General features: G+C 37.4%; 1 protein-coding gene across 4 annotated transcripts in view; it reads right to left on the bottom strand.

Moving 5' to 3' along the window:
- Positions 1-21,374, bottom strand: part of Naa25 (N-alpha-acetyltransferase 25, NatB auxiliary subunit) — a 72,967-nt gene that overhangs the window by 37,406 nt on the left and 14,187 nt on the right. For 3 of the 4 annotated variants that reach the window (XM_015502535.2, XM_048785626.1, XM_015502534.2), the window contains exons 4-11: positions 16,433-16,551; positions 9,904-9,978; positions 8,117-8,224; positions 7,284-7,362; positions 5,937-6,048; positions 5,287-5,376; positions 4,007-4,176; positions 1,264-1,376 (exon numbers count right to left, since the gene is read on the bottom strand). In XM_015502535.2, coding sequence (XP_015358021.1) covers positions 1,264-1,376; positions 4,007-4,176; positions 5,287-5,376; positions 5,937-6,048; positions 7,284-7,362; positions 8,117-8,224; positions 9,904-9,978; positions 16,433-16,551 — 866 coding nt within the window. The remainder of the gene's footprint in view (positions 1-1,263; positions 1,377-4,006; positions 4,177-5,286; positions 5,377-5,936; positions 6,049-7,283; positions 7,363-8,116; positions 8,225-9,903; positions 9,979-16,432; positions 16,552-21,374) is intronic. The other variant, XM_048785625.1, reaches the window with a different exon arrangement.

A 21,374-nucleotide genomic window follows, 5' to 3' on the forward strand; every position in this document is an offset into this window, starting at 1 on the left:
AAGGAAGGAAGGGAGGGAGGGAGGGAGGGAGGGAGGGAGGAAGGGAGGAAGGAAGGAAGGAAGGAAGGAAGGAAGGAAGGAAGGACCAGTTCAACCATTTCAGGAAAAACTAAACAGGCAACTACCCTAAAATCCAGCAACTGCATGTCTGGGTAATTTTTCCAATAGAAACAAAGATTTGTGTTCACACAAAAAGCCTGTACCCAATGCTCATAGCAGTATTATTTATTATAGCTAGCACCTAAAAATACTTTCAACAGGTCATTAGTTAAGGAAGTTGTGGTGCATTCATACCATGCAATACTATTCAGCAACAAAAAGCTATGAACCACTGATACATGTAACAATGAGGATGATTCTCCACAGAATAATGCTAAGGGAAAAAAGCCACTCAAAGGGTTACACATAGCATGATTCCATTTATATACCATTCTTAAAATGACAAAATTATAGACTGAAAATTTATTAGTAGTTGCCTAGAGATAGAGAGAGGGGAAGAAAAGGTACAGGTAGGTGGCTATGGATTAAAAGAGGCAGTGTAGGTCTGAACATAATCCAAGTGACTCAGTAAACAGAGGCAGGAGGATCACAAGCGAAGCCGGGCTTGGCACTTGATAAATCACTCCTATTACACACATATGTACACACAAATAAATGCCTATAAAACTGGTAAAAATCTAAGAAAGCTCAATAGATTATATCAATGTCAATTTCCTAATTATATTACACTATAGTTATGCAATATGTTGCCACTGGGGCAAAATGAATGAAGCTATATGGGATCTTTCTGTTATTTCCTCAAATCCATGTAAATTTACAATTATCTCAAAATAAAATTACATTTTTTAAAAGAAGAATCCAGTCATTTGCCACAACTTTATTCCCACAAGGGCTTAGTTTGACAAGAAATCAAGTCTTCAGGCCAGCTACCCCAAAGGCTGAAGCAGGAGGCAAATTCAAGACCAGCCTGGGCAACGTAGCAAGACTGGGTCCCAAAATAAAATAAAAAGGTATGTATGCAGATGTACCTCAGTGGTAAAGTACTCCTGGGTTCAATCCCCAGTACCAGGTAAAAAAAAAAAGAGAGAGAAAGAAAAATTGAGCTTTCGGTATGATAGCACCTGGAGTACTTACCTTGCCAGGGCAGTTATAGTTCTCCTATTCATCAGTCATATTCATCAGTCCCACACATTACAGGAAACCCAAACAGTTATCTACTTTTAGTAAATAGAGGCACTTAACCGAATTCTGACACATACTTACCTTTGTACCCTGTGTAGCAGGCAAGAGGTCAACAAACACCTTTAGGTCTGTAAAACAACACGGTTTATCCCCAAACTTTTTAAAATACTGGAACATTAATTCTTCTGGGTCACCTAAGGGCAAGGAGGGGGGACATTACTATATTATTTCTAACTGAAGCAATTCCTAATTTAAGTGAGAGGTCTAATTTGGAAATATTTCAATTAAAGTGTTGCTTAATGCTTGAATGACAAGGAATGAAAATAAGAGAAGGCTGGATGCATATCGGTTTAAAGTTCCCTCTTACATTTGAGTTTTCAGCTTCCCTGTTATTGTACCTAGGAAATATGAAGCTATCTTATTCAGTTAAAATTTACATAGCAAAAAGATTTACATTAAAACTCAAACAAAAACATAAGATTATATGCAAATGTTAAAAACACAGCTTCTCTCCACAGTTAGAAAATTTAAACCTGAATTTAAGAGAACTACCAGTTCATTTTAATTTCCTTCCAATTAAAAGCAAAATAAAATGAAAATAGAAAAATAAAATGTTCCCAAACTGACATAAGATTTAAGAAACAAGAATTTTTTTAAAAAATATATTTTTTAGTTGTCAATGGAGCTTTATTTATTTATTTTTATGTGGTGCTGAGAATCAAATCCAGTGCCTCACTGATGCTAGGCAAGTGCTCTACCACTGAGCTACAACGCCAAACCCGAAACAAGGATTTTTAATAAAAGGTTTCTGTAAGATTGTATGTCTAAATTCTTTTTCCTATTCTTTGTTAAGAAATACCCATGCTTTAACCAGATTTTCAAAGAACTCTGTGACTCAAAAGAAACTAAGAACCATTCACTGGTCTGGCAAAAAAAATGTATGGCTACTAGACAAATTCACATTTGCAAGATGGGGGCTGATAAGACCCAGGGGTAGATAAAGCAGGTATCAAGGCAGATTCAGACACTTTTAAATTCAGCTTTGCAAAGAAAATATGGGCACTTTCATTTGCAGATCTGGAAGTAGCATAGACTGAAATTACTGAAGTAAACCCAAAGAGAGAAGCCAAAGCTGAGGAGGAAGCTCATGTAGGGCATTTGCCTAGCATGTGGAAGGTACTGGGTTTGATCCTCACTGCAAAAAAAGAAAAAGGAAAAAAGAGGAAGAAAGAGAAATCAGCACGGAATTGAAAACTGGCTATGAATAAGCTACTACAGGAATGCTAGAAAAGTGCAGTTAATTTTAGAAAGTTCTGCCAAGGACATCGAATAATTAAAAAGGACAGAGATGTTCTAGAACAGATTTCAAATACTGGAGTGCTCATTATATCAGAACAACTGGGCTCCCCAAAAAAACCTCTTAACTTTTTTGTTGTTTTTTTTTTAATATTTATTTTTTAATTATAGGTGGACACAGTATCTTTATTTTACTTTCATGTGGTGCTGAGGATCGAACCCAGTGCCTCACACATGCTAGGCGAGTGCTCTACTTCTGAGCCATAACCCTAGCCTTTAATTAACTTTTAACAAGGACAAAGCTTTGATATCAATAAATGGGGAAAAGTAGTTTCATCGGAGCTTTCTCCTTAAAAATGAAGCTGAGGGGGACTGGGATTGTGGTTCAGTGGCAGAGTGCTTGCCTTGCACGTGTGGGGTCCTGGGTTCAAACCTCAGCACCACATAAAAATAAATAAATATAGATATTGTGTCTGTGTATAACTAAAAAAAAAAAAAAAGAAGAAGCTGAGAGCTGGGCTTGTAGTTTGGCAGTAGAGAGTTTGCCTAGCATGTGTGAGGCACAGGGCTTGATCCTTAGCACCATATGTAAACAAATAAATTAATTCATTAATAACAAAGAGATACAGTGTCCACCTATAATACACACACACACACACACAAAATGAAGCTGACCAATGGAGAGTTCATTATCTTAAATTTAGCAAAAGTTGGGCTGGGAATATAGCTCAGTTGGTAGACTGCTTGCCTAGCATACAAAGGCCCTGAGAACAATCCCCAGCACCACCAAAAAATAAAAAATAATAAAAATTAAAAATTAGCAAAAATCAGGTTTTATTAAAACTGTAAGGTAATTTTCAGTATGAGAAGTAGCTGCTTTTGGCAGGGGGGTCATTTTTCCAACAAAATCATGAACTAGCACAATATAACATCTTACGTTTCTGATTCAAGGAGATGCTAAGAAACTAATTTATAAAACATTTAAGGGCTTCATCAAATTTCCTAAAGGCTTCTCTTAATGCTTTACTATTGGTATCAATCTCTTAATGCTTTACTACTGGTATCAATCTTTGCTCCCTTTATAAATTTAAACTTAAAAAAAAAAAAAAAAAGAAGAAGAAATTTAAAATTTCTCTTTAGCTGCTAACTGCTCTAATTCTGTCCAGTAGTACTTTGTCATTAGTTTTGTGAGTGCTTGGAACAGATTTAAGAAACTTTTCATCTACTTCACGAAATCCTAAAACTCTTACAAACCTGGCAATTTTTATTGGAACTGATTTAACTTCACTGTGTTAGCAACAGCTCTGATGGAACAGGAAAAAATGAAAACATTAGGCCAAATTGAATGAGTAACAGAGAAATAATTTTGTAAGTGATCCATTCATTAGTAAATATTCTCAGATAATAAAGATGTTTCCTTCCTCAACATGACTTTCTCAATATAGGCCTCAGATGATGAATACTGCACTCTAGTACTAAGGGTATCCCTGTATCTTCTCCAGGTTTCCCAAATATCATATTTTCTTACCTAGTTTATATTCATCATTACAACCTTGACTTCGTAAGCGCCTGATCAGCTCCAATTTAGCTAGATGTGGTCCGCGGAGATGGCGAGAACTTTTAGATTCTTCTGTTATCCGATCTTCTATAAACTTCACAGCCTCTTCCGCAGAATAATGTACTTCTCCTTCTAAAGAGCTAGATATAAACACATGAAAAAACATGTTATTGTCTCTACTATCCTTCCCCAAGTTAAAAGTCAAATTAAAATATTAAGAAAAAATTTTCAAACAAGAAACAACACCTTGATAATTATAAAACAATAAAAACGGTTAGTGTGGTGGCACACACCTGTAATCCCAGTAAATCTAATTCCCAGTAACCTTGGGAAGCTGAGGCAGGAGGATCCTGAGTTCAAAGCCAGCCTCAGCAAATTACCAAGGTGCTAAGCAACTCAGTGAGACTCTGTCTCTAAATAAAATACAAAATAGGGCTGGGGATGTGGCTGAGTGGTCAAGTGCCCCTGAATTCAATACCCAGCACACACACACGCGCACACACACACACACAAAAGGGGGGGGGGATTCTTACTTTCAAAGGAATATATTATAAGACAGAAAAGGAGAATTAAAATGGCTGACAATGAAATTCTTAAGCTACCACATATTAAAAAGTGACACTATTGGGCTGGGGATGTGACTCAAGCGGTAGCGTGCTCGCCTGGCATGTGTGCGGCCCGGGTTCGGTCCTCAGAACCACATACAAACAAAGATGTTGTGTCCACCGAAAACTAAAAAAAAAATAAATATTAAAAAGTTCTCTCGGGCTGGGGATGTGGCTCAAGCGGTAGTGCGCTCGCCTGGCATGTGTGCGGCCCGGGTTCGATCCTCAGCACCACATACAAACAGGGATGTTGTGTCCGCCGAAGACTAAAAAATAAATATTAAAAAAAAATTTCTCTCTATCTCTCTCTGCCTCTCTCTCTCTCTTAAAAAAAAGTTCTCTCTCTCTCTTTAAAAATAAATAAATAAATAAATGACACTATAGCTGGGCATGGTGGCATACACCTGTAATACTATCAACTCAGGAGGCTGAGGCAGGACAATTGCAATTTCAAAGCCAGACTCAGCAACTGAGAGAGGAGGCTCTAAGCAACACAACAAGAACCTATTTCTAAATTAAGGGTTAAAAAAGGGAAAGAGTCAGGGGTCTGGATGTAGCTCAGTGGTTAGGTTTCCCTGGGTTCAATCCCCAGTACCCCCCCCCCCCCAAAAAAGCCACTATAATTCAGGAAAAAAGATGACTTACTGTTCACCTTCAGCAGGAGGAGTCCAGGCCTCTTCAATCAGTCGAAAGACAGAATCGAAATAAGTCAGATAGAACTGCCAGTCATCTGAGCTAAAATCAGATTGAATGATGCACACAGAATTAAACCCAAGTTGTGACAAATCTGCCTTAGGAACCATGATGTTAACTTAATTTTCTAAGTTTTAGTTTCATATGTGCCAAGAATAATCCACCCCTCCCTCTGCAGCCCTAAAAGGGCAGCACTCAAGTGTCACTTTCAAAGTAAAAACTTGAAACAAACTACTCTGTACTTCAATAAAATGACCAGGTCTAGAAAACTAATATTCCTAACAGAAAACTCCCCACACAGCACTATCAAACTGGAGGTGGCATAGGTAGGAAGGAAGCCTTATTTTAAGCTTTACTGAATTTGACAAATAATAATTTTCAACATTCATTCTCAAGATTCAACTAATATTTAGCATCACGGTGGTAAAAGTACCATTATCTCTCTTTACTAAAAGATGAAGGCTCATTGAAAACACATCCAGGACATAACTACAAGAATATTCTATGCCCAGCAATCTCAAAATACACAAATAAAATGTGTCTACAGTGAAGTCTTAAAGCCTCACTGTAGTCTCATAGCACAAAAAGCAGCATCTACTCACTTTTTTAGTAAGAGGCGCCTGGAAAGGGCATTACACTCTGGCCACCTGCTCAGCTTCTTATACATAGCCATGCATTTATTTTCCCGACTCTGAATCTCACTTGTCAGCTTCTCTGCAATTAAAAGTTACAAAAGTTGGTGAACTGCTTTCATTTCTACTTACAACCAGAGGCTCCGGGTTTAACCCCCAGTACCAAAAAATAAAATGGAGGGGAACATGTACCTTTTGAAGGATATAAAGAAATAGTAAATGAAAGAGACTCTGGGGTAGGTGTTTAGATCTAGGATATCTTCCACACTCCTTGAATTTTCTGAATCCAAAAATTATTTTCAATTAAAAAGTAGTTTAGATGGGATATAATTATATCCTGTTTGATTCAAATGTAATAAATAAATAAATAAATTAATTAATTAATTTTAAAAAGAAGTAGTTCAGGGGCTAGGGATATAGCTCAGCCGGCAGAGTGCTTGCCTTGCATGCAGAAGACTCTGGGTTCAATCCCCAGCACCACAAAAAAAAAAAAAGTAGTTTAGGTGCACACATCTGATATCCAAGCACCTCAGGAGGCTGAGGCAGGAGGATTGGGAGTTCTAAGCCAGCCTCAGCAAAAGCGAGGCACTAAGCAACTCAGTGACACCCTGTTTCTAAATAAAATACAAAATAGGGCTGAGCTCAGTGGTCAAGTGCCCCTAAATTAAATCCCTGGTAACTCCCCCACAAAAAATAATTTAGGGCTAGGGTTGTAGCTCAGTGGGAGTGCTTGCTTTGCATGCATGAGGTGCTGGGTTCAATCCTAAGAACCACATAAAAATAAATAACATAAAGGTATTGGGTTCATCTACAACTAAAAAAGACAGTTGTTTAGCTGGGCATGGTGGCACGTGACTATAATCCCAACATATTGAGAGGTTGAGGCAAGAGGATTACAAATTGGAGACCAATCTCAGAGCTTACCAAGGCAGGCCCTAAGCACTCACTGAGAATTTGTTTCAGAATAAAAAATAAAAAGAGCTGGGAATGTAGCTCAGTGGTTAAATGCCCATGGGTTTAATCCCTGGTACAAAATATAACAAGGTGACAATCATACATGATTCTTTTATATCTTCATATCTTTGTTTCTGTATGAGGAAGGACTTTTTTCATATAGAGGATTCGATTAACAATTTTCCTGTCTTAACAGGAAAAAATACTCTGGGGCCTGGGATTATAGCTCAGTGGTGGAGCACTTGCCTCTCACATGTGAGGCACTGGGTTCAATCCTCAGCACCACATAATAATAAATGTATTGTGTCTGTCTACAATTAAAAATAAAAATTTTTTTAAAAAAAGGAAAACTTTAATAATTACCTCCTAACTTCCCTCTAATGACATCCAAGGCTTCCTGATACTTTCCCAGTCGTTCCAAGATCATGTAATAAAGTTCAACCTTGTAGAAGAAATAAACAAGTGTAATCATTGAAACTTTTCAATAAATGATAGTCATACGAAAGTTTTTAAAATAATAGAAAATGATATATCTTCTAATGAGATGAAGCTGTTGGAAACTGCCACACAGGAGCTGAGCATCCCTTAGCTTTGAGTGATGAAAATGTGGAGACTGGTTTCCCTGACAGGGAGGAAAGTAGATCCCCATTTCCACTCAGCAGAAGAGCACAGCTTTGGGAGTGGGCATTACCTAGTGCAAGCGGGCTGCCCCTTGTATCATTACCCCTCTGCCTAATATGAATGGAATGTTCTTTTGAACAGCCTCCCCCAGTAAAACCTGGGTTTGAGGCATGCCCCCTCTTTCTTTCCTGCCTTGCCTCCTTTGTGGGAGCTGGGTCAGAGGGGCCATCACAGAACCCAAAGAAAAAGGTATTTTTCTGTCTGTGTCATTAATTTGTGTTAGCCCAGTTCTCCTGGAGTGACCCTGACTGGTTTAGTAGTGTGTTGCGAAAGAAAGTAATAATCAGACAACAGTGTCTTCCCCATGCATACACATCTCAGCTTGCAATATTTGCTAGAGACAGCTCAGTGTTCAGTAAACCTAAGCAGAGAGCTTCCAAAGCTTCACATATACAGAAATGACAAGACTGGAAACGCAGCTATACAGTTGGAACAAATCAACAGTACATAATTTTGCAATTCAAAATAGTGGTACAAAATAATGGAATCACAAGAGTTGAGCTTAAAACACTCACTTCAGCCTCAGCTTCTATCTTGTCCTCTTTCACCATTTTTTCTACCATTCTCTCAGCAAGGGGCAGAAACATCGTTTTTGAGAGGTTTTCATCCTGTGCTGATATAGACTAGAAGAGGGAAGATACATATTGAATTCTAATTCTCTGCTTGAACTATTTAATATTATCATGAAGACCATTACTGTGATTCTGGCACACACTTATCAATCCACTATGTCATATATTAGACCTAATCTAAATCTGTCAAAGTTATACATTATAGAGTGGTTGGCTTTACAAGAGATTTCTTTACTAAACATTCATCATCCTACCAGGTGTGGTGTGGTGTACCCCTCCTGTAATTCCAGCTACTCAATCAGCTGAGGCAGGAGGATTCCAAGTCTGAGACCAGCCTAGGCAATTCAGAGAGAACGTGTCTCAAAATAAAAAATAAAAAGGGCAGAGGATGTAACTCAGAGGTAGAACCCCCACTGGGTTCAATTCCCAAAGCTACCAAAAAAAAAAAAAAAAGAATCACTACCCCATGCATTCTTGAAATACAGAACTTCCATGATGACATAACTTATAAATAGGTTTTTTATACATTTCTCTAGAAATATGTAAAGATCAAGGATATCATCAGGTGTTTGAAAAAGAAAGCTTTATGGACATCTTTTTTTTTTTTTCTTAAGCCCCCTCATGTATTTATTTATTTATTTATTTTAAGATGTTAACAGGGCTGGCATTGTGGCTCAGAGGTACAGCACTCACCTAACATGTATGAGGCACTGGGTTCAATCCTCAGCACCACATAAAAATAAAACAGATTTTAATAGAACTAAAAAATAAATATTAAAAAAATATGTTAACATATTAAGAGAAATGCCAATTCCTCTTATTCCTGCACTTTATTATTAATTAGTTAATTTAAATTGATAATTAAAATTAACACATTAGTAATTTTAACATTGTTGGAGATTCCGCTCAGAACTCACCCCTTGCAAACAACTTTTCAAGGTAAATATTATAAAGAAACTAAGGTTAAGACATTCCCCTAAAAGCTCTATAAGTCATGTGGTAAAAGCCACATGTATCTGAAGGCAGACATGTCTGACCCCAGAACATCTGTCCTTAATCACCACATTTTACCTCCTTCCTCCCTACCCTTTCCTACATAAAAATCTCACTTTGATCCTTACAGCAGTTCTGGGAGATAACTGTCTCCATTCTGCAAAAGAGCAAACTGAGGCTCAGAAAGGAGAAATGCTTAAGCAAGACCACCCAGTTCAATGCCCTGCTCACTAACATACAGTATTGTCTTTAAAATAAACATCAGATTAAAATACCAAACACTTCCAGTTAACTTGATCAAATAAGCCAGCAATGGATCAAAGCCTCAGGAAATATACCATGCTGCATACAAATAAACTAATATACCAACTCATAAAGAATACCAAATCCCCAACTTAAAAAGTCAACTGATAGGCCAGCACAATGGCACATGCCTGTAAACCCAGCTACCTGTGAGGCTGAGGTAGGAAGATTGCAATTAGTCCAGCCTTGAGAACTTAATAAGGCCCTGTCTTTAAATAAAAAGTAGAATGAAAGTACTGGTGATGTAGATCTGTGATAGAGCACCTCTGGGTTCAATCCCCACTACTGGGGTTAAAAAAAAAAAGTCAACTGACAATACGTAAAGTCCTTGTTTGATACACACACTGCAATTCATTACCCAAGAAATTCAGAAGACACATTAATATGATGATTTTAAAGACAAACCTCAATTCCATTCTGAATGCCATACTCACTTGCATAATTAAGCTCATCACAGACCAAAAGTAGTAAGGGTTTTTGGGGACAATCTTATACAGAGCCATGCCAGCCTGAAAGACAGAGAGCCATAAATACTTAATTCAGAAAACATCATATGGAGACCATTAATAACCTAGATATGTGGCAAGAAGTTTCCCAAAGGAACTGCAACATAATTAAAAATCCCAGTTGGTTTAAGTGCCTAGTAACCTGGTGGCTACAGCAACAGAGGTAATCACAAAGGTGAATTTTTACATCATGAGTGATATTTCACCAAATGCAATTCAGTGTAGTTCTAGTAACAACCAAGCAAACACAAAATTTGAATTATAAATGTATATCAATAAGCAGTCTTTACTGAAGACACCACATTAGCCAGTTATAGTAAAACAAATAAGCAAAAAACACCAGATAGTATATTTGAACTTAAAAATCAGAAAAAAATCACTATGACATAACTTTAAAAAATAATTATTAGGAAAATACTCAAATTCTTTCAATATATCACTAATTAAGAGCTAATCCTTTCACACTGAAATGTATAATATGCTAATACTTCAAAGCAAGGACAGCACAAAAGAGTGAAATACATCTATTCAAATAACTGAAAAATCTGTCCATAATTAGCCAACTAGTAATTGAAGCTAAGAACTCCATCAGCTAATTATCATAGTTGCTACTTTATATCTTTTAAACTTTCACCAATCATCAGTCTACTTCCAAAATTACATGGAGCCCCATAAGGCAGAAGAAACTATCCCTGCCAAAGATACAAAGATTTGAGTCTCTGTCCCAAAGGTTTAGCATGCACAAAGCCCTGGGTTCAATTCCCAGCACTGCCATTTAAAAAAAAAACAAAACAAAACAAAACAAAAAAAACACACACCTAGGAAAAGAAGAAAGTATACAAATAACTAAAATTTACTTAGTGATAAAAATAAATGTCATGGGGCTGGGATTGTGGCTCAGCAATAGAGTGCTCACCTAGCACATGGGAGGCCCTGGGTTCAATCCTCAGCACCACATAAAAATAAATAAATAAGATAAAGATAATGAATAGGTAGATACATAGATAGATTAATGTCACACTCCTATAATCCCAGCTACTTGGGAAGCTGAAGCAGGAGGACTGATAGTTGAAAGACAGCCTTGGGCAACTTAGTGTCTCAAAATAAAATAAACAGGGCTAGAGATATAAATCAGTAGTAGAGTGCTTGTTAGCACACAATACACCCTGGGTTCAATCCCCAGTGCTCAAAAATAAATAAATAAAATTCATAAAATTGTCATATACTAAACGCTATGCTAGGAGCGGGGCAAGGTGGTACTTGCCTGTAATTCCAGCAACTTGGAAGGCTGAGGCAGGTGAATTACAAGTTCAAAGCCAGGCTGAGCAATTTAGCAAGATCCTGACCCAAAATAAAAATTTTAACAAAATGACTTGGAATGTATATTAGTGGTAAAGCCCCTGGGTTCAATCCCCACTACAAAAAAATAAAAATAAACAAAAAAACAAAAACATCATGCTAGGTGTTTCCAGAAAACGTAAGGTTTATTTCCTTTCCTCTTCTTTAAGGAAAAATGTGTTGATCCCAAGAAAGGATTACAACTTTTTTAACAGATTGATTTGGTGTAGCATATTCTTTTTCAGGGAGTACAGGAAATTGAACTCAGGGGAAACTGAACTATGAATCACATGCCCAGCCCTATTTTGTATTTTATTTAGCGGCAGGATCTCAATGAGTTGCTTAGTGCCTTGCTGTTGCTGAGGCTGGCTTTGAACCCCCCAATCCTCCTGCCTCAGCCTCCCCAGCTCCTGGGATTACAGGCGTAAACTATAGGGCCCAGCTGGTGTGGTGTATTCTTGGTTATCAAAAATACTCATGTAGCTTTGGGATTTCAATTGGTAAATATGATGTGTGGGAAAGCATGATACACACTACAATCTCATTCACACAAAATGGAATGTTGTGTATGTATACTTATAACCTGTGGGGATGCATCCAAATAAGCTGCTTATGAGTGGATAACTTTGTTCTTTGCTTGTGTTTCTATTTTTCCTTTAATGCACATATTACTTTAAAAAAAAAATAAAAGAAGCTATTTTTAAAACCTGTTTTTTTTTTTTAACAAGCCTCTCTCAAGTAGCACTCCTCCAAATGGACCATGAAAGTCAAACAGAATGTCTTTCCTAGATTGGGGGTAAGGATAAATATTCAAGTATATATGAATAGTTAAATAGGTATGTCAAATATGAGTAGGGAAAAAATTAGTCTGAAAAAAACCCAAAACATTAAAGAAAGTAAGTCAAGATGGTTAGAGTACTTGCCTAGAATGCAGGAGGCCCTGGGTTAGAGCCCCAAAATGGATGGAAAGAAAGAAGGAAAACAGGAAGAAAATCAAAGGACATCTAGTAACCTGGTGGCTACAGCAACAGAGGTAATCACAAAGGTGAATTTTTACATCATGAGTGATATTTCACCAAATGCAATTCAGTGTAGTTCTAGTAACAACCAAGCAAACACAAAATTTGAATTATAAATGTATATCAATAAGCAGTCTTTATCTGAGAGTAGGGGAAAGGGTTGAGAGGTAGAGTTACCTTTGTTGTAAAGATTTCAAAAAGGAGCCTCCATGGAGTAGGGAAATGATAAATACAAAACTATATTCCTCAAGGAAGAGTATGTCAGCAGTACAGTAAAGAGACAAAATAGGAAGAAAGGAAAGAAGAGCGGATGAGGCGCTAAACCAGGATGAAGTAGATCAAATAAAAAAAACTAAAAGCACTGTAGAGGCAGAATCAAGATGATGTGCAGACGGAATGAATATACAGGATAAGATAAAGCACCTGGGATGATTTGAGGTGCCTAACAGGGTACACATACTCTGGAGGTAAAGAATGGAAAGTGTTAGAAAGTCCATTTTACTTATCTGGGAAAAGGAAACATTTTTATGACAACATTCCTAAAGAAAAAAAGACTGCAGAATATCAGAAATTACTATAAAAATTTAATATAAAATAAAACAAAACTTTCAGGTCCATACCCTGTCATCTTGCAGACTTGCAGAAGATCTGCTGATACAGAAAATTTTGATGATAGACAAGTTTTGAAACATGGCTCTAAGTTGGTGACTCAGAACAGGAATATCATTTACAGGAAAATGAAAGTCTAATTAAGGTACAAATGAATGAACGACAACTCTTCATTAACGGTGATTTTAAATATTACCTGTCAAGCATATGATTTGGAGTAAATTTTCTGATTCCCTGGCTTCCTTTCCTCCAACCTCCAGATATTATGCTGATGCTACTCTAGGCAATGGGGATTCAGCATTGAACAAAACAAACAAAAGCCTTCACTCTCATGAAACATGACATTAAATTTGTAAAATACCTATTACCTTTGACTGACATGTCACATTCAAAATAAACATGTGTATGTGGGCGGGGGGTGGTGTTAAAGAATTTTAAACTACCTTTTAAACAACAAAGGTAGTATGAAAATTACACATTCCAGGCTGGGGATGTGGCTCAGTATAGAGCACTTGCCTAGCATGAACAAGGATTTATCCAAGCAGAACAAAAAATAAATAAATAAAATAAAAGAAAGAAAATTAGACTACTTCATTCTTCCAATATATCAGAATGGAATAATGCAAAAGCAATATATGGTTAAACTATATTAAACAACTTGTTAAACCACACTAAAGCAGTATCTCCAAAAACAAAGAATGTATATACTCCTGGCAACATGTCAAGCTAAGCTATACAAAAATGAAACCTAGCTCTATGTTAAAGCAATATGGATTTCTTTTCCTTTAACCAAAATTTACATGAATATCATTATTGTATGAACTCATCATTTTCATGAATGTGTGTATATACACAGTACATGTGTATTCTATTGGGTCATAAAATTAACACGTTTTTTTAAAAAAATATAAATCAAGATGAAAGCAACCATAGCTTTATACCCTGGTAACATTTTGGCACATACTCTTAAGAAACTTTGTTTAAAATATATTTCCAAGGCCAGGGTTGTGACTCAGTGATAGAGCACTTGCCTACCATGCGTGAGGCACTGGGTTCGATCCCTAGCACCACATAAAAATAAAAACAAATAAAATAAAGGTATTATGTCCATCTACAACTAAAAAAATATTACAAACACCCACACCCACACCCACACCCACACACATTTCCAGCTAGGCATGGTGGTACACACCTATAATTGCAACAGCTCAGGAGGCTCAGAGGATCACAAGTTTAAGATCAGCCTCAGCAACTTGACAGGGTCCTAAGCAATTTAATGAGAGCCTGTCTCAATAAAAAATAAAAAGGGCTGGGGGCGGGGGTATGGCTCAGAGGTAACCTGGGTTATATCCCCGGTACCAAAATTATACCTCACACACACACACACACACACACACACACACTTTTTTCCTGCCTAGAAGTAGAGATGTCATTAAGAATTTATATGTATCAGACTGGGGTTGTGGCTCAGAGGTAGAGCACTCGCCTCGAATGTGTGAGGCACTGGGTTCGATCCTCAGCACCATATAAAAATAAAGATATTGGGTCCACCTATAAATAAAAACTAAATATTAAAAAAAAGAATTTATATGTATAGATGTTTGTATTGCCAATTTTTTTATTTTACATTAAAATAAAATGACAATCTCTGAATACTTTTCTTGAAAAGATCAATAAATTATGATAAATTTTTTAAAGAAATTACATTTGGACAAAAAAGAAATTCTTCTAATTTGAAACCTGAATGAAGGAATGTAAATATTGATTTTAAGGAGTAAGTATTTATAATAACATGGTATCCTTCACCCTACCCGTTTTAGCAATTATTATAGTTTGTTATTTCAGGTAAATAATAAGATAAAATTTAAAAAGCTTTGCTTTCAGAAGGCATTGTATCCACAAAAAAAGCAATTCTTTTTTGTTGGGCCAAGGATTTTACCCAGGGGCACTTAACCACAGATACACATCCCCAGTACCCTACCCCTTTTTTAAATGAGTCATTTAAAAAAAAAAAATTAATTTTTTTAGTTTTAGGTGTACACAATATCTTTTATTTTACATTTATGTGGTGCTGAGGATCTAAGCCGGTGCCCCGTGCATGCTAGGTGAGCACTCTACCACTGAGCCACAACCCCAGCCCCTAAATGAGTCATTTTTTTAAATGTGATTTTTTTTTATACCTTTATTTTATTTATTTTATGTGGTGATGAGGAAAGAACCCAGTGACTCACATATCCTAGGCAAGCGCTCTACCACTGAGCTACAACTGTAGCCTCCCCAGTCCTTTTTTATACTTTATTTAAATTGAGGAGGCTGGCTTTGAACTTGCAATTCTCCTGCTCAGACTCCTGAGCCACTGGGATTATAGGCATGAACCACAAGGATCAGCTATAAAAAAGCAATCCTTAAAAATATACTAGCTTGGGGTCAGGCACAGTGATGCACGCCTGTAATCCCATCAGCTCAAGAGGCTGAGACAGGATCTGGAGTTCAAAGCCAGCCTCTGCAAAAGCTAAGCAACTCAGTGAGACTCTGTCTCTAAATAAAATACAAAATAGAACTGGTAATGTGGCTCAGTGGTCAAGTGCCCCTGAGTTCAATCCCCACTATCCAAATATAAATAAATAAAAATTAAAAAATTTACTAGCTTGGGGCTGGGGTTGTAGCTCAGCAGCAGAGTGCCTGCCAAGTATGCGTGAGGCACTGGGTTTGATCCTCAGCACCACATAAAAACAAACAAATAAAGTCATTCTGTCCATCTACAACTACCAAAAAAATTTTTTTTTGAAAATTTAGTGCCCCTCAAAAAAAAAAAAAAAAAAAAATGGTTGGGGATGTAGTTCAACAGTAGAGAGCCCCTGAATTCAATTCCCAGTACTGGGAAAAAAACAAAACACTAATTTGACTTCCTAACTTAATGAGCAGGTTTCATTTTTCTGGGACATCAGCTTTACCAACACACTAGTTCAAACATGTCCAAATGAGGTTCCTTCAAATATATACAAAGAACACCTAAAATACAATAATTGGTAAATACATCATTGCAGGCAGACAAATAACAAAACAAAAAAGCACTGTTCCAGAAAATGAGGCATTTTCCCCTGTTGGTTTAAAACATCTCCACAGGCCAGAAACAAATTAAATTTACAAATCAGATATAAACTTTTAAAGTTTCTGTAGACTGTTCACTTTTTGCTCTGGGATTTCTGCCCATTTTCTGAAAATTTAACAGGAATCTAACCAGTGGGACACTTTGACCCAGACTTACCAAAACCAAACAAAACAATACCATTAAGCCACAAAAGAAAAATCAGTTCTTTCCCAAATAAAACATTTAAAGAACTTGTAATAATAACTGTTCATCTCCACACACAAATATATGAATTCAATTACACACACACACTCTCACTCATAGCAGTTAAATCACATTAAAGAGACTTTTACCTTTAATAGTAAATCCCTTAGCCCAGTAGGTTTGGGAGATAAGTTACCTGTTGCATTTTCTTGTATTCACCCACTCTGGCATAAGCCATGAAGAGATGAGAGTGATACTCCTCACTGTTGGGGACTTTCTTCACAGCTGCCTCATAAAGTTTTGTAACCAACTCCGCTAAGATTAAAAAAAAAAAAAAAATGAGACTTAGTCATACTCCAATAAATTAAACCCTAAAAGCATTTTAATTTGTCTTTTATTTGGTGAAAAGAGATATCACCTATCATTAATGAAAGAGATATCTGCTTTGCCTTACCTGGTCATTACTATTCCCTTGCTACTTGTTAGGATGAAACATGGATTAAATCAAGCCTCATCACATTTACAGTATTTACAGACCCTCCGGGACCTGGCCTCTCTCTCTCCTCCCTTTTTCCCAGGAATTTATCATCTAGATACATCAAACTATAATTCCACTAGACTCCCTGTGATGTATCATAACTCCATGCCTTCATATTCTTGCCTCCACATAGATTCTCCCTTCTTTTATGCTTAGTGAGCATGATCCAACACCCAATTCAGATGTAATTTTCTCTGCAAGACCTTCCCTGAACACCGTCTCTGCTTCTCCAGTCCAACTGCATCAGTGTATCTCTCTGCCATCTTAGAATCCAATAAATAATTCTATTACAGCATTTAGTAATACACGATGCAGTATACATCCTAATGATCCATTTCCCATTATGAATTTTGAGGAATATCCAGGCAGAAAAGAGTTTTCTTCATTTTTGACTCATACTGATACAATACCTGGCACAGAGAAACCACCACCAACATTTGTGAAATGGATTTTTTTTTTTTTGGTTTAGGTACTGAGGATTGAACTGGGGGTGCTTTGTCACTGAGCTACATTCCCAGTCCTTTTATTTTATATTTTGAGACAGGGTCTAACTAAGTTGCAGAGAGTCTTGCTAAGTTCCTGAGCTGGCCTCAAATTTGCAATTCTCCTGCCTCAGACTTGGAAGTTACTGGGATTACTGTGCGCCAATGTGCCTATAATAAATTATTTTTTAAAAACACTAGAGGAGAATCAATATACCCGAATCAATATAACATCTAAATAATCAGATATAATACTTCAACTTTAACCTTTTATAAAAGTGTTTTATTTTACCTTTTATATCAAGTTTTATCCTTTGTAAGAACTAAAAACAAAATTAAACCATAAAATAACATTTTATGTCCAGTAGGTTTAAAAGTTAAGAACACTAAGCATTCCACCAAGCATAGTAGTACACACCTATATTCCTGTCAACTCAGGAGGCTGAGACAGGAAGATCACCAAATTCAAGGCCAAGCTTTGCAACTTAGCAAGATTCTATCTCAAAATAAAAAATAAAAAGGGCTGGGCCGAGGCTGTAGTCCAGTGGCAGAGTGCTAGCCTAGCATGTGTAAGGCACTGAGTTCAAGTCTCAGTACCACATAAAATAAAGTATTATGTCCATCTACGACTTAAAAACAATTTTTAAAATTGGGGGGTGGGATGGGGTAGTGCTGGGGATGTAACTCCACCACAGAGTAGTACCCCTGGGTTCAATTTCTAGTACCACCTAAAAAAAAGAATACCAGATATTAGCTTGGGTAGTATGCATGCGTAAGGCCCTAGGTTAATCCCTAGAAGAAACAAAGAAAGAAAACAAAATAAACCAAGTGTTGAAAAGGTTGTGAGAGAATCACAAACTGCCAGTATCGAAATGATGACATTCGACATACGGCATAACAATTACTTGCCCAGAGTCCCCCAGTGAAATATTATCTGGCAACAAAAATGAATTGAGCACAACCACTTGGATATTAGAGGAAAAATGCAAATCATAGAGTATACTGTATAAACAATTTACATAAAGTTCAAAATCAAGTAATAATGTATTATTAGTTAGGAAAAGAAATGTGGTGATTATTTAAAGAAAAGTAAGAGGGCTAGGGATGTAGCTCAGTGGTAGAGCACTTGCTTTGTATGAAGAAAAGAAGGGAGGAAGGAATGAGAGAGGGAGAGAGCAAGGTGGGAAATGAATAAAAACGGTTCAAGGTATCAAGTACCTCATGGGGGAACTTAGATTAATGAGTAACATCACAGAAAGCCTATCTAATATCAATAGTTCTTTATTTCTTAAATTGAGGGGTAAATTCATGAGTATTCATTATGTATCAAATTTACTAGTATTTTATGTGCAATATATTCTTTCATAGTATGTTATGAAAAAAATGTATGATTTCATAGAAAATTATTTTTAAAAACAACAATAAAAACTTTATTTAAGGCCAGGTGTGGTGGCACATGCCTATAATCCCAGTGGCTCAGGAGGCTGAAGCAGTAGGATTATGAGTTCAAAACCAGTCTCAGTAGAAAGCGATGTGCTAAGCAACTCAGTAAGACCATGTCTAAATAAAATACAAAATAGGGCTGGGGATGTGGCTCAGTGGCAGCTCAGTGGTCAAATGCCTCTGAGCTCAATCTCCAGTACCCAAAAAACAAATAACGCAAAAAAAAAAAAAAAACAACACTTTATTTAATGCAACTTCTTTACCAATGAAATGAAAGATATGCTCTGAAATAATGTGGGGTAAGGTATGGACAAAATAAAATTAGCCATGTATTAATAATCGCTAAAGGTAAATAATGGTTACAATGGGATTATTATGCTATTCTACTTTCGTTTATTTGAAATTTTCCATATTAAAAAGTTAAAACACCCAGCAAGATCTCCAAAAAATAAAACTTAAAAAAACTGAAGTTAAAATAAGGACAAGGGCTTCTTTAAGCACACCATAAGGTTACAAACAAATTCATTTTAATCATTTCAATTCAAGGAACTTAATACAAAGTAAACTATCCTGTCTGTGAAGTCTTTACAAACCGTTGGGCACAGTGGCACACAACTATAACCCCAGAGGTTTGGGAGGCTGAGGCAAGAGGATGGTGAGTTTGAAACCAGTCTCCGCCAAGAGTGAGTTTCTAAGCAACTCAGTGAGACCCTGTCTCCAAATAGAAATATAAAATATGGCTGTAGATGTTGAGTTCAATCCCTAGTACCCCCCAAAATAAAAAAGTCTTCACAAATCATGGTTAACATATTAATCTCCTTACTATTAACCATGCAAATCATGAGTGACAAATAAATCAAACAGAACAGAACTGGATCAGAAGCACGTGAAAACTCCTAGGTATGATGGTGGCAGCCCTCTAATCCCAGCTATTCAGAAGGCTGAGAGTCACAAGTTCAAGGCCAGTCTGGGCAATTTTGAGAGATCTAGTCTCAAAATAAAAAAGGGCTGTGGATGTACTTCAGAGGCACAGAGGTAGAATCCTCCTGATTCCCAATTTAACAAAGGAGAGAAAAAAAAAAAAAAAAAGAACTATCCAAAACCAAGAACTCGTGGTATTTATACACACAATGAATATTACTCAGCCATAAAGAATGAAATTATAGCATTTACCAATAAATGGATGGAACATGCTAAGAGAAATAAGCCAATCCCCAAAAAACCAGAGGCTGAATGTTCTCTCTGATATGTGAATGTTAACTCACAATAAGCGGGGACAGGGATGGGGAGAGAAATAAAACTTCATCGGATTAGACAAAGGACAATGAGGGAATGGGAAGAAGGATGGAAACAAGAAAGACAGTAGACAGTAGGGGCAGAGCAGAGCCGCTGCCCGCGCCCGGAACAGGCCCAGCGACCCGCCGGCATGGTAGTCCCATCACCCCAATTGGAGTAGGGGCTGAGCAGAGCCTTCGCAAGCGCCCGGAACAGGCCCAGTGGACCGCTGGCGTGGTAGTCTCGTCACCCCAATTGGAGTAGGGGCAGAGCAGAGCCGCCTCCCGCACCCGGAACAGGCCCAGCGACCCGCCGGCGTGGTAGACACGTCACCCCAATTGGAGTAAGGGCAGAGCAGAGCCGCAGCCCGCGCCTGCAAGGTAGGCAGACCTGCGACCGACCAGCAACACAGGCCCAGCGGCCCGTCGGGGTGGTAGACAGATCACCCCAATTGGAGGAGGAGCACAGCCGCCGCCCGCCCCTGCAAGGGAGACTTTGTTAGAGTCTGTTAAAAAGTCTGGATGGCGCCTGGCATTTTGCCAGAGCGAGTGGTTAATGTTAGAGTCTGTAAACAAGTCTGGATGGTGCCTGGCAAAATGCCAGAGGGAGTGGTTTGTGAAGTAACACCAGGGAGCCATTAAGTGTGGAGATTCCTTATTGGTTGACTGATGTATCTAGTTTATGCTAATTAGATAAGCTGTGTGGAATGTATAAATACTGCTCCTGTCCTGCAATAAACGGCTTCCACTCCTACTGTATCAACGTACACAAGTTGTTCGTCACCCCCCGGTTATTTTGCTGCAGCCGGACTGCAGCAAGACTTTTCAACTATACAAGAGCAATATAAATGTATAGGGGGAAAATTTCAATAACACAACAGTTTCACCAAGCAGAAAGAAACGCGAGCAGTATGAAAAGGCAAGGAAAGAAAGGACCACAAGCAATGCAGGTCAACTCAACTTTAGAAGAGGTAATAGCTGCAGCAGATGGAATGTCAAATAAAGAATTCAGGATATACATGCTTCAGATGATCTGGAGTCTCAAGGAAGACATTAGACAGCAAAATCAGACAATGAAAGATCACTTCGACAATGAATTACATAAACAAATCCAAGAAGCAAAAGATCAACTATACAGGGAGATAGAGTTTATAAAAAAACAAACAGAAATCCTAGAACTGCAGGAAGCAATAAACCAACTTAAAAACTCAATTGAGAATACTACCAGCAGAGTAGAACACTTAGAAGATAGAACATCAGACAATGAAGACAAAGTATTTCAACTTGAAAAGAATATAGACAGCTCAGCAAGACAGTTAAGAAACCATGAGCAGAACATCCAAGAAATATGGGATAACATAAAGAGACCAAATTTAAGAGTCATTGGGATACAGGAAGGGA

Source organism: Marmota marmota, unplaced genomic scaffold (assembly GCF_001458135.2).
Source record: "Marmota marmota marmota unplaced genomic scaffold, marMar, whole genome shotgun sequence".
NCBI lineage: Eukaryota > Metazoa > Chordata > Mammalia > Rodentia > Sciuridae > Marmota > Marmota marmota.